Here is a 14495-nt window from a genome sequence, read left to right as displayed (position 1 = left end):
CAACTGTCACATTACCTTTTTAACCAGCATGTCAACAAACCTACATGTCATAACAACGTTATAGCATCATATCAAATGAGATGGTCCATAGAGGTCCTTCAGCTACAACCCCGTACTTCCTTCCTTAAAGTGAACCACAACATCACCATATGCTATTGACTTTTGACTTTTATCTTACATAAACAAATAATTACAGGTCACTTGACCATTTTTCAACATTATTTTATTCAACATTAAGTTTTAAAAATACGATTTTGATCGTCATTTCTCATTATTTTCTAGTTCTAACCGTTAGTCCGTCAACTTCATTTTGTAGCAATTTTACCACTTATCTATAACGAACTGTTGCTTTATTCATTTTACTTATAATAGTAGTCATCCAAAGTAACTATTGCAAATACTTTCACCAAATGTAAACATCTCACTCATAGCATAGTCTTTAAAACGAACTTTGTACTAGTCTCTTACCATATCTTAATTTTCGTTCAAGTCTCTTCAAGGTTTTTTTATAAATTAGTTTTATTTTATTTATATGTAAATCAGGTGCCTGATTTTAATTCAAGGTTAAACCCATGGCTGATGATGCCTATATGTAAGGCGAAACATGTACCATTTTAATTAATATGTCAATGAAATTCAACAAAGACAAGATTTATTGTATATATATATATATATTTTTTTTGCTTTACGTCGCGCCGACACAGATACTGTAGGTCTTATGGCGACGATGGGATAGGAAAGGCCTAGGAATTGGAAGGAAGCAGCCGTGGCCTTAATTAAGGTACAGCCCCGGCATTTGCCTGGTGTAAAAATGGGAAACCACGGAAAACCATCTTCAGGGCTGCCGACAGTGGGGCTCGAACCCACTATCTCCCGATTACTGGATACTGGCCACACTTAAGTGACTGCAGCTATCGAGCTCGGTATTTAGTGTATTGATTGGATGGCCAAATTAATAAAATAACTTATTGTTATTATTTTCAATCAATATCATCAATACGGATCAAAAATGATATTTATCACATGTAATGTACACGAGATCTTGCGGCCTTGTCGATCTCATGGCAAGGCTTCCAAGAGCCATTTCCCAGCAGGATAATGCTTGGCCACATGCAATAAGGGTATCGTGGGTGGGCCTCCACAACATTGCCACACTTCCGTAGCCTGTCATATTTATCGCCCATAGAACACGTTTGCGACCACCTGGCTGCCAATTTCAACATCTTAGAAGTTTACACGATCCAGGGCAGTGGTATTCAAACTTTTTGGTTGGCGTACCCCCAAAATCCAATGGTTTTACTTTTGTACCCCTGAAGTACGAGTATATTGCGATTATACAAAAAATAATTGTTGCCGGAATGCAAATGATATTAACTATAATCATAATCATTATTTATTTACTTATTTATTTATTTATTTATTTATTTATTTATTTATTTATTTATTTATTTATTTATTTATTTAATAAATGTGCCACCAACAGAGACACGCTCCAATTATAGGTGGCTTTTACAAATTATTTGAACAAATAACATAGAAATACCAAAAAGAAGAAAATGTGAAAACTCTATGTAAATGAGATGATAATGCTCTGTATGAAATGGATGAAACAATATATCATATACAGAAGCCTGCTAATAAATCAAACAAAAAAATGTAACAAAATCATGTAAATATTATACATATAAACAAATCACTTCGACGAGAAAAATTCTTTTAATATATTTACATATGTGTCATATTCATAAGCAAAGTCAAGATCTATATGATACTTATTAATTAAGTTATTTTATGTTTCACACATATTGATAAATGGAGAGTTCTTAAAAAATACAGTTTTGGAGACTGGAGTAATAAACAATTGCCGAAATCTTAAATTTCCTTTTCTAACATTAAAGCATAACTCGTGAAGCGAACTATTATCGTCAATTAATGCATTAACCACCTTATAGAGATAAATTTGTTGAGCTATTACACGCCTACTGGCTAGCGATACATATTTAAATTCATTCAACAAAAATCCATATGAAACATAATTTGTAAAGGGGAATATCTTATATTTTTTATAATAAATATATCTTAAAAAGCATTTCTGCACCCTTTCAATTTGATTTTGATAAGATTTATAACATGGAGACCAAATTATACATGAATACTCAAGTTTTGATCGGACAATACTATTGAATAATAAGGTGAGTGCATACGTGTTAGAAAAATCTCTTGAATTTCTAATTATAAAACCAAATTTCTTATAGGAATCATTAACCATTGTATTAATATGCTCCTTGAAAGATAAATTTCTTGTAACAATTACCCCTAAGTCATTAACAGAGTGAACAACATTGAGTTCTTCATTATTAATTTTATATTTATAATTCAATGTATTTTTCTTATTTGAAATCTGAAGGAAACAGAATTTATTTATATTAAGTTGCAAACAGTTTTCAATACTCCATGCGTATAAGTAATCCAAATCATATTGTAATTTCAACATGTCATCATTTTTTATCTCTTTATAAAGTTTGACATCATCAACATATAATAAACACTGAGAAAACCTAATTCTAGTGGGCAGATCATTAATATATAAAATAAAGAATAAAGGACCAAGGTTAGACCCTTGTGGTACACCAGAAGTAACATTGTATGCGAAAGACTCATGTTGATGATAGTAAACATATTGTTTCCGTGCACTAAGATAAGATGCAAGCAGTTTTAACCAAGGAGGTGTTAGACCAAAGCATGACAACTTTTTCATTAAAATGCCGTGATCTAATTTGTCGAAGGCTTTGGAAAAATCTGTGTATATTACGTCGACCTGTCCTTGATTATTCAAAACGGCATATGCGTATTGTATAAATTTTAATAGATTAGTCGTAGTTGATCTACCTGGCATAAAACCATGCTGATTGATATGGATACCGACCCTCACATGATTAAATATACGTGTGTACATTATTTGCTCAAATACTTTAGCCGGTGCACATAAAATACAAACAGGGCGATAGTTTTCAATATTTTTACTGTCCCCACATTTAAAAACTGGACACACTTTCGCTATCTTCCATACTTTTGGAAAGGTTTGCGTTTTTACCACAATGTTATATAAGGCTCGTAAGGGAAAATCCAACACATTAGAACAAGCTTTCAGTACATACGGCGGTATACCATCAACACCACATGACCTTTTAGGTTTTAATTTTTTAACAGCTAACATATATTCCTTTTCATCCACTAATTCTAAAGATAATGGATAATTAACATATACATCAGATGAATCAGGAATATCATAGGTTGGTGGAGGTTTCGAATATACCAATCCAAAAAAGGTGGCAAAGCCATCAGCTATGAACATTTCATGTGATTGTAAGATCTGCGGCCGTGAAAGCCATTTTTGATATAATCGTTATAGTCTTCTGCAGTTTATCCCACTTGCTCGGGTTCCTGCAAAGAGTTGTGGCCAGGGATTTAAGTTCGCATCCCCTTCCTGACACCACGGAATTTTCAACTGAAAATCCCACCCCAGGAAGACTGAGAATCAAACCATGGTCGCCGGGATGACAGGCAAGCAGCTAAGCTGCTACACCACCCTGTTCTCCAATAATGAGAATAATGTATATATATCATCGCTGGGCAAAGGTAACCTCTTAACTCCTTTGGAGTAAAGTTTACAGAACTGAGCAATCAGCAATGGCTGAACAACTGTTCCTGACATTTTCATTGTTTAACAATAGCCCAATAGTCTTCTGTTCCCTTCTCATGCAGCACAGCAACCTTTCACAGGAAAGGTGTAAAAACGTTGTTTTCTTGTGAGTGGAATCATGAGGTTTTCATTGTCTAGCAGTGATGTTTCTTCTTCCTGGTGTTTTCCTGCTGGTTCAGGGTCGACTATTTTAATCTTAAATTTCTATCAAACACTTTCTTGCCTTGTCAGTACTTTACATATTTTATTATACTTAATTACTGTACATGTTTCAAGAGCTAACAACTCTCTTCTTCAGCAGTACTAAAACATCGAAACTAAATCTTTGGACTTGATACATTTGTACAAATATAGTTATCAACAGAACAATTATATATAAATCTTGAAATTGTTAAAATATTTCTTTGTGACTAGTGGCTTTACGTCGCACCGACACAGATAGGTCTTTTGGCGATGATGGGACAGGAAAGGGCTAGGAGTTGGAAGGAAGCAGCCGTGGCCTTAATTAAGGTACAGCCCCAGCATTTGCCTGGTGTGAAAATGGGAAACCACAGAAAACCATCTTCAGGGCTGCCGACTGTGGGATTCGAACCCACTGTCTCCCGGATGCAAGCTCACAGCTCGCGGTCCTAACTGCACAGTCAACTCGCCTGGTGTTTTGATGTTTTGGCACACTGTCGAAGAAGAGAGTAGTTAGCTCTTGAGACATGTATGGCAATTAAGTAGAATAAAGTATGTAAAGTATTGACAAGGCGGGAAAGTGTTCTATAGAAATTGAATATAAGTCAATACGGACAGGATTAACCAACATGGTTAAAATAATCAATTCTGTTTTAATCTTATACAAAATATATATATGAATATAATTATTAATGCAGCAATTACTATTGTATCTTTGTATTGCTGCTGAAAAGATTTGAAGTGATTGAGTGGATTTTACAACAAACAAACAAAAATGGACAGTGCAGCATAAGTAAGCATTTTACATAACTAGTCAATGGGAGGTATAAACTGACACATGGGACTCTGTGCAGTGGTAAACAAAAACACTAAATCAAAACGAGATTTTATTGAAAGTGAGCAGCCTCAACTGCTCACTGAAAACAGAAGCCAGGATGACTCCGTGTACCACACTTTGAATACCACCGATCTAGAGGACTGTTTGCAGACAGATATGCCACTGGATACGATACGAAAACTGTTTGCCTGTATGCCCAATTGTTTCACATCTTATATCCAAGCTAGTGGCAGTAGGCCTATTAGAGTCTTCCATTAAGTATTTAGTTTTCCACAAATAAACTACCTTTCTGCTCTGATGTTGTAATCATATTACCCAATGTTATCATCGCCCTTATTAAGTTTCATGTGACTCCTACTTGGTGCATGTTTTTTATTTTTTAAAAATATGTTGGTCTCACTCATATCTGATTACATGTTTTCTTAGAACACCTCCATTCATAAGGTTCCTGTCTGGGTCTCTTGCGGGTGTGACATCACAGTCGCTCACCTACCCTCTGGATCTTGCGAGAGCTCGTATGGCTGTCACTCACAAGGAACAGTACAGGACGTTGGGACAGGTAAAGTATTTAGCTTCATCATGCATTTTACAAGTTCCCTCTGTTTTCTCTTATATGCTTCCCTGCTTGTCTTAGATAAATAGCTATTCAAGAATGCAAAATTATCTCTTCCGATAAAGGCATGTGTGAAGTGCAAGTGAATATTCTCAAATATATACTTGCTAAAGAATTATAGAAAATTATATAAATCTTTTTGTAGGAACGTCAAGAAAAGTCACAATAAGAATCAACAAACAAGTAACCTTCTGCAGCTAAATACGACTGAACAGAATTGATCATAACTACTCCTTTGAGGCAACTTGCTTGCCATCAAAATCAGTTGTGAAGACATCACCCTTCATTAATAAAGATATTTCTTATTTGAAGTTGAGCATAAACAAATATGTATCACACTAGTATTTACTTGGTCCATTTATGTACTGTATATCAAGCAGATGGGTATTTTAGTGCACATGCTAAATTTTACTTAGTTATAATTGTATGATGATCGTCAAAATGAATTTCCTGTAGAAAAAATGGGTATACCCTTTTCAGGCCATGCACTTATATTTCTAGCAGCAAGACATCATAGTTTAAGTCCCACTAGTTGCCATCGTACTAATAGAAGAACTTTTCTTGAAGAAATAATTAAGTTCTCTCTGTCTGAGGAATTCAGATTACATACATACATACATACATACATACATACATACATACATACATACAACATTTTTTAAATAGTCTTTCAGTACTTAACCTGCACACGTCTCTCTGGAGAAAAATATTGGACATTCACCTCTGCTCTTTCACCACCGTTATTTGTTGTTGCTCGAATCGTCAGTCGATAGACTGGTTTGATGCATTCTTCCATGCCATCCTATCCTGTGCCAAACTTTTCATTTCTACTTAACTACTGCATCATACATCAGCTCTAATCTGCTTGTCATATTCTTACCTTGGTCCACCCGTACTGTTCCTAACGCCCACACTTCCCTCAAAAACCAACTACAAGTCTTGGGTGTCTTAAGATGTGCCCTATCATACTAGCTGTTCTTCTCATCAAATTCAGCCAAATCACCAATCCAATTTAGTATCTCTTCTTTTGTGATTCGATCTACCCATCTGACTTTCAGCATTCTTCTCTAGCACCACATTTCAAAAGCTTCTGTTTTCTTCTTTCTGAGCTAGTTATCATCCATGTTTCACTTCCATACAAATGCCATGCTGCAGACAAAAGTCTTCAGAAACATCTTTCTAATTCCTGTATCAGTGTTCGAGGTGAGCAAATTTCTTTTCTTGCTTATGCAAGTCTGCATTTTATATCCTCCTTACTTCTACCATTGATAGTTATATTACTATCATAGTAACAACATTCATCTATTGATGCTTTCACAGCCTGTGCTTATAGACATGATATGAGGCGTCTAGTATCAAAACCGGCCAAGTCACTCAAGGCATATTTTTCAATATGGACGAAAAACCTGTAGAGACAAAGCAATGATGGTCAGAAAATATTTTTTTTCACAGTTATATCCTTAATGATTTAATATTTAAGTTCCACTGTTTTGAGAAATCTAACTCATAATTAACCCATTTTTTTTGTTAATTTAAATTTTGACTTGGCCGTTTTTGTTGCAGTTTTGTACAATTTCAGTCTGTTTTTGTAAAACTGTATTCTTTTTAAATTCCAAATGCTTGTGAAAAAAGGCAATTAAATGAAAATGAATTGACATTTTAATTACTTTTATTTATTGCAATTTAAAAAAGCATTTCAGCATAAATGAGATAATAATAAACGAAGAAGAACATCATAAAGCTGAGGAGAATACAAAATAGGATTTCTCTCATTAAAAATTTATAGTTTACTTAGATCTTGAACACAGTAAAGTAAAACGATCGTCAATAATAGTCACTTATGTTAATAGAATCATTATTAAGATAGGTACTGTTCAAACATACTAAGTAATATTGTTGTTGAAAGTCTTCAATTTGCTCTCATTTATAATACAATATCAGGCATTTCTCGTGGACTGTTGATGCAGACTTCAGAGATGGTGTTGGAACTATCATGACCAATGAAAGCTGTTTCACTTGCTAATATTACAGTTTTATAAAACTGCAGTGCTGGAAGATTTCTGACGCTATATTATTACTATTATTATTATTATTATTATTATTATTATTATTATTATTATTATTATTGGTATGGTTTTTAATGTGAGTTAGAACACACACTCACACAAACATGCATAGTTAGATCATCTTATTTTCTTCTCAAATGTGCTCATTTGAATTCTTTTTTAATCTCGAAAAATGAAACATAGAAACCCATATTTTAGGTTTGACAGTTCTGCGAGGCTAATTTCTGAAAACACATCAACCTAAAATCAACCTAACTGCTTCAAGAATCGAACGAGAAACTTCGATAATCTGTAGTAAAATTAAATGAAATATTATTCTTACTGCTCTCGTTTTCGTTCTTGTGATTTCCACTGTGACGTATCTCTTGTTCTCTTTCTGGGGGTTTCATTTGTTGATGTTTCCATTATGTGGCACAAGGTATGAAAGTACATTTTTCAGTTCACCACTCGGAACAATATCCACGTTACAGCACACAATAATGACAAAATACGAACACACCGGAAATAGGATTGCTTTGGCGCCAGTGACGGTAAGAATCCCGCGAGTATGTAAATCAGTGTTGCAAACGAACAAAAGACAAAATATTATGACTTCAAAGAATATACATTACAAGGAACGATTTTGCCTACTGATATTATCACACAAGGTTCCAGACAATAATGCTGCATCATAAAGATTGTCGCTCGTTCCTTGACTTGGCCAGTTTTGAATTCACTGGCTGCATGACTTGGCCGATTCTGTTGCACGACCGAGAATTCAGTGCTCTGTAACATGAAGACATGGACGATCTTAAAGCATATTCTTGTTTCACCTGATAGTGCTATACTTCTACTTCAAATTGATAACCGTAACTCATTTTTGTAAATTTTGTGACTTGGCCGGTTTTGATACTAGACGCCTCATATAGGCTTTTGTGCTTATGCCGTGTCAAGAAAATAAGGTGAAATTCTTTACGTTTTGCAGAGAACTGTGCTCTGCATCATCAGAAGAAAATCTTGACTGTCCACGAGAAAGGCTTCTTTAAAAGAAGGTGATGCAGAGCACAGTACTCTGCGAAATGTAACGAATTTCACCTTATTTTCTTGACCCAGAATAAGCCCAAAAGCCTATATCATGTCAATATTCATCTACTTCATTGAAGACTTCATTTCCTAATCTAATAGTTTCTTCATCACCTTTGTTTGACTGCACTCCATTACTTTTGTTTTTCACTTATATCTTTTCATCTTGTGCTCCTTCCCCAAAACTCTGTCCATACCATTCAGCAGTTTTACCAGATCTTCTGCAGTCTCAGATAAAATAAAAATATTGTCGGCAAATCTCAGGGTTTTGATTTCCTCTCCTTGGATTGTGATTCCCTTTCCAAATTCCTCTTTGATTTCCTTTATTGCCTGTTCTGTGTAAACATTGAAGAGGAGAGGGTCCAATTGCAGCCTTGCCTCACTCCTTTGTGGATTGCTGCCTCTTTTTCAAAGCCCTCGATTCTTATCACTGCAGACTGATTTTTGTACAGATAGTAGATAATTTTCCTTTGTCAGTATCTGATCCCGATCATATTCAGAATCTCGCATAGCTTGGTCCAATCAACATTATCAAGGGTCGAATTCATAGTCAGCACTTGTATATAAGTGGAACCCTTAAGTAATAAGGGATCACTTATATGAGTTTATATTTCATAGACAGCACTTATAGAGCACACTCATTGATACAGTAAGTATCACTGGAGATGTGGCAATGCTGTATATTATGCTCATGCTTCCTGGATCGTGTAGTTCTGGCTACCGAATAGTGGGATGATCTATTGTGTTTTGTTTATCGAAGGACATCGCGCGTACGTGCACGAAATTTTTGAGGTTAAAAGATCGTCTATATTGGATTTGATTATCAGAATGGATAACAAAACAGTGAGCTGAGACGGCACCTGCAAGAACTTGTGTCGAAGTACAGTACATGCACATAATATAGAACAAGTAGACCAACACAGTTTCTCATCAGAATATGAATGACGTGAGAAAAACTTGTTGTGGACAATGCAAACTACGAAAATGCTCAGAGTCTAATTTTCTTCTTAATATAATATGTTTATAGTTATCCAGGCACTTGAACAGATACAAATATTCATCCAAATGTAGAATATCTAGCCTTACAACGCTTTTAATGATTTGACAAATATATCCGTAGCCGTTACGTTGTAATAGACCTAATTACTTCCCCAATAAAATGTAATTAGTATGTTTTGATGTGCAATGCCATAATTTCAGAAACTTCTGATATATACCGGCAAACAATTGGTTGACCAACCTGATTAATTAGCACAAATCAACCTTAAAATAAATGGTAGTAGTGCAACGCGTTCATTTTTCTTATAACTCAGTATAGTTCTTTACTATTCCATAGCCCTACAGCCTTGGTAACTTATCAACTTGTAACACATTTCCAGTTAATTAAGCGAAATACCGGTAATGATGTTGGTGGTGATGATATTATCAATAATAATAATAACCTGAAATTGAGAGGTGGCATAAAATCTCAAAACAATATCTTCATTAATGGTGAGATAGTGAGTCCTCTAGAGGTTATGTTCACTCTCTCAATCAAAGGAACAAGAATATTCATAACTCTCACTTTACTAAAACGAAACCTTCTTTAAATTGTTGGTCACATTACATTTCAACAGGATTTTCCATCTCTACTGTGTGCACGGAAAGTATTCTGTGAATGAAATGCAACATATTCAGCAAAATCATCCTCCATCTTGCTGCAACATAAGCGAGTCACTTAAGTTGTGTGGGAGGTCCACTTATAGTAATAAGTGGGACACTTAAGTAAGTAATATGAAATGAAACCTGGCTTATAAGGGGCACTTATGTATAAGTGCTGTCTATGAATTCCGCCCTAAATGCCTTTTCTAATTCTACAAATGCCATGTACATGGGCTTATCTTTCTTAATTCAGTTCTCTCAGATCAGACGTAAAGTCAGGATTGCTTCATGTGTTCCTAGATTTCTTCGGAAGCCTAACTCATTTTTACCTTGTCTTTCCATTCTTCTGTAAATAATACGTGTTAAAATTTTTCAGGCATGAAATACTAAACTAATGGTGCAGTAGTTTCCACACTTGTCAACACTGGCTTTCTTGGGAATAGATATAGTAATATTCTGTCGAAAATCAGATGGCACTTCTCCTGTATCATACATTCATCCTTAGCTGTCCTGCACTTCCTATCTACTTCATTCTTTATTTGTCTGTATTCTTTTCTGCCCTCCTCATTTTTTGCATTCTTGTACTTTCGTCGTTCATGAGTTAGGTCTAGTATCTCCTGAGTTATCCATTGTTTCATAGTTGATCTTTCCTTTCTTCCTAACCTTTCTTTAGCAGCCTTACAGATGTTTATTTATATGACCTAAATTTTCTTACTTTGTTACCAACTAGTTCTGTGTCATAATTTAGTTCCACACTTCTTAACTTTGTCTACATAATTAAAAACTGAGTTTAACCATAATTGCCGTGACTGCACTTTGCTTCTCTTATCCACATGGCCAAGTGGGTAATGTATCCTCCTCCATTTGCTTCACATAACCACACCACTAATTCCAGTTCATGTGTATAACTTCACCAATCAAAATCATTATTCTAACTTAACCTGTATCTCTTCATTACAATACTTTCCTGCCAGGCTATGGATCCTCCATGAATTTAATGTGTGCATTGCTTACACTGTTTGTGCCGACCATTGCATTCGTTCAGCTGAGCTGTTTATTCTCTCTGTTAAACCAAAGAACAGAAAAGGTTATTAAAACCTGTTGAAATTCTCGCACAAACAAGTAAACATCTGTAGTTCAGCAAAGTTTCATGATGTGACGCTGGGGTATTCTTGTCATTTTCACACATCACTTGCCCTTCACCAACTTGTCCTCAATTCTCTTTCTGTGTGAATGGAGCAGGAGATAGAGCTGATGCATGCAGTTTTAAATTTGCACACAGAACTGTTAAGGGTTCGTGGTACTATGCTGGTCCTCGTTATAGCACCACTTGTCATTAGCTGGCAGCGAACATCTGGCCAATTTATTGACTTGTATAACATGTCATTGGTCTACCTAGTATGGGCTCTCCAAGAAGCATGAAAATTGTTTGATAATTGCCAGAGGACAGTTAAGGCAATAAAAATTAAGCGATAAAAAGCTGCCAGCTGGGCAAATCCAAACTTCCGTCTTTATATGAGTAATTGGTGAGAGCAACACATCTAGTTTCAGGGTGTTATTACAGAGTGCATGTAGTGCTTTTAATTTTCTTACAGTAAATCCATTTTTTGCTTTTATAGTTACCATATTTACTCGTGTATGCCTTGGCTTTTTGAGGTGAAGAAAATGTAAAAAATAAATCTTGCATACATGCCTTAATTCGTCAGAGAAGAACAACAATTCTGCTTCGAAAGGGGTACAAGCCTTATGCAGCTCTGATTACATCACATAAATTTGTGAATAGTTTCGTCCGTATGACCCACGCAGTGAAAACACGCATCAAAGTCATGCGGTACATCTGTGTTTCGTAGTTAAGAAATGTCTGCCTCTGTAGCGTAGGTCTACTGCAGCTCTGGTGACATCGTACAAATAGGTGAATAGTTTTGTGTCCGACCCGCACATTGCAAGCACGCATCAGTCATGTATATATGTCTGTGTTTTGTGGTTAAGAATGTCCGCCAGCATAATGGTTAGCACAATTAGCTGCCGTTCTCGTCAGCCTGAGTTCGATTCCCGGTACCATATTGCCAGAGATTTACGAATGGCAGGAAGGTCGATATGCGGTAAAAATGGTACATGCAACTCGCTTCCACTGGGGGCCTGTCTGAAAAAGAGCTGCACCACCTGGGAATGAGAAAATGGGTGTACTTTAGTGAAATATTCACGGTTGTTGCTAGGCCCATTAATATAGGCAGACGAGATCATTAACAAAGTGGTCATTTCATATCTCATGACTCGGGCCAGTATATGGTTTTTGGGAGAGAAGTAGATTCAAAACGTGATAAAAAAAAACAATCGTCACAGTTGTTTTACTCGCCAACGTACCTAACAAATAATAATAAAATATTATTGCATTTTTATGTCCTGTACCAGTAAAATAGCCCGACTTTATGAATTAATTTTTAAGTTAGCACGAAGTAGTTCTCAGGGCAATACTGGGTAATTTCTAGCTAGGGCTTGGTACAGGAGGCAGGGTCCTATCTACAAGAAAATTTTTAATTAGATTAAATCGTAGTTTTTTTATTCATAAAATGCATAAGTGCATATCACCTTACTGTTGATAGTCGCTGTCTTCAGCATCGCCTTTTGATGACCGTGCTTCCAGTTCACCAGGCTGAATGGGACTGGAACACGTTCTGGAAGTTGCCAATATTACGTTGAGGTAAGGCCGGAACACCCAGGTCGGTTTGATATGGGTTTGAGTCTCGAACTTTCAACGTTCAGGACGGTCTCCGACGATCTCCAACGATGTTGCGGGGTAATCACTCATCACATAACTTACACGAGTGTCCGAATTTACACAGTCCCCTGACACTTTAGTTTAACAGCACTGTTTCATTTAATATGGTTGGGTATACCGCCGAATTCACTCTTAATCTTGTAGATAGAATTTATAAGTTCACTAAAGATGAAGATGCGAGTAGCATCGATATTGGAAGAAAATAAAGAACAGTTCATGAATAAAAATAACGAAACTGAAAATTGTTCACACACTTGGCACAGTTTGTGGTTATTTTCCAGTAAATAAAGTAGCACTTGACATTGAAAGAAATGTATGACTGCTCTAGAGTTTATCAAAGACACTGCTGTCAGTCATGAAACAATACTAAACACTTTGACGTAGAAATAAGGTTGAAATGAAAAGCGCAGTTCGTTGTTAGGCGCACTTGACAGTAAATAAAATAGGTGACTGTTCGAGAGTGTATCAAAGACACTACTGTCAGTCACATACAAATAATTTATACACTGTTCAGAAGAAATAATGCACAAATTGAATTGAAAAAAAAAAACATTTTGAATTCGGGGTGAAACAAATCAAAAAACAAAATCAAAATCTCTTTATTTGCAAATGAGGTGTCTACCCCGGTGGCAAATGGTACACAAAAATACATTATTGTCAAGCACTAAATATTAAATTAACAAGAGAAGAAAATTTTCCTATAATACATTATTATACAATTTATGCTAACATTTTTTCTATTAAACACACAGCTCATCCTTAATAAATTTATATTGTTTACAAAATACTACTTATAATATCTCCTGTACTACTTACAAATATAGTCAACTGATGTACTGTATCGTACCCAGGGGTAAATACCCTCTAGGACGATGCCTCCATTCCTGTATGAACATCCGACTAACTCAGAGTTGGGCAGAGTGTGGGTTGGTTGTCGATTGGGTCAGGATAAAAAGTCGAAGTTCTACACTAAAATAGCAATCAATGACAGGAAATGGAGGTATAACACGAATGAGAAACAATCATAGGGGGTAAAATGGATTTATTAATAAATATCCCCGATCATATCACAAGAAAATAATTAAATCAAGAAAAATATAAGAATGATTTGTAAAAAAAATGAACTCAAAGTATTGAAATAAGTCGAAATTAGAGACGTTAATTGAATGATTATACCAAATTTGACATTAAAAAAAAAAAAAAAACAAGTTCAACAAAGAACATTTATATAAATCAAGATTGAGATTCTTCTTATAGTCCAATGTTTATATTGTATGGCAACAAGTGTACGCAACACTGACATGTGGTATTTCCGTATGGAGTTTCACACTATCGCATCCCAACGATACGGTTTCAAAGTTAAGTTAATCCCGAGAGTCATCAAACTATTTCCGTAAAATAAAAGTTACATAATAAAGAAAAATTACGACGGAAAGAAAAATAATTAAGACGCAATGGACGCTATGTAAGTTATGCAAAATACTAGGGGCAAATCCTACACTATATTTACAACAATTCAAATAATCAAACTAAACATATATATACATCGGATATCGAGTAAAATCTTAAATGCTACACTGCTTCTAATGTGAATCCCGGTTCACTGCAAAAGA

At 35.4% G+C, this 14495-nt stretch overlaps 1 protein-coding gene across 14 annotated transcripts in view; it reads left to right on the top strand.

The window, feature by feature from the left end:
• The window catches only part of DPCoAC (dephosphocoenzyme A carrier), a 569632-nt gene that overhangs the window by 451446 nt on the left and 103691 nt on the right, over positions 1 to 14495 (top strand). For all 14 annotated transcript variants that reach the window (XM_067140249.2, XM_067140245.2, XM_067140244.2 and 11 more), the window contains one exon: positions 5148 to 5280. In XM_067140249.2, the coding sequence (XP_066996350.1) occupies positions 5148 to 5280 (133 nt within the window). The remainder of the gene's footprint in view (positions 1 to 5147; positions 5281 to 14495) is intronic.

Source organism: Anabrus simplex, chromosome 2 (assembly GCF_040414725.1).
Source record: "Anabrus simplex isolate iqAnaSimp1 chromosome 2, ASM4041472v1, whole genome shotgun sequence".
Lineage (NCBI taxonomy): Eukaryota > Metazoa > Arthropoda > Insecta > Orthoptera > Tettigoniidae > Anabrus > Anabrus simplex.
The sequence above is the reverse complement of the archived record's forward strand: the minus strand, read 5'-3'. Positions and strand labels throughout refer to the sequence as shown.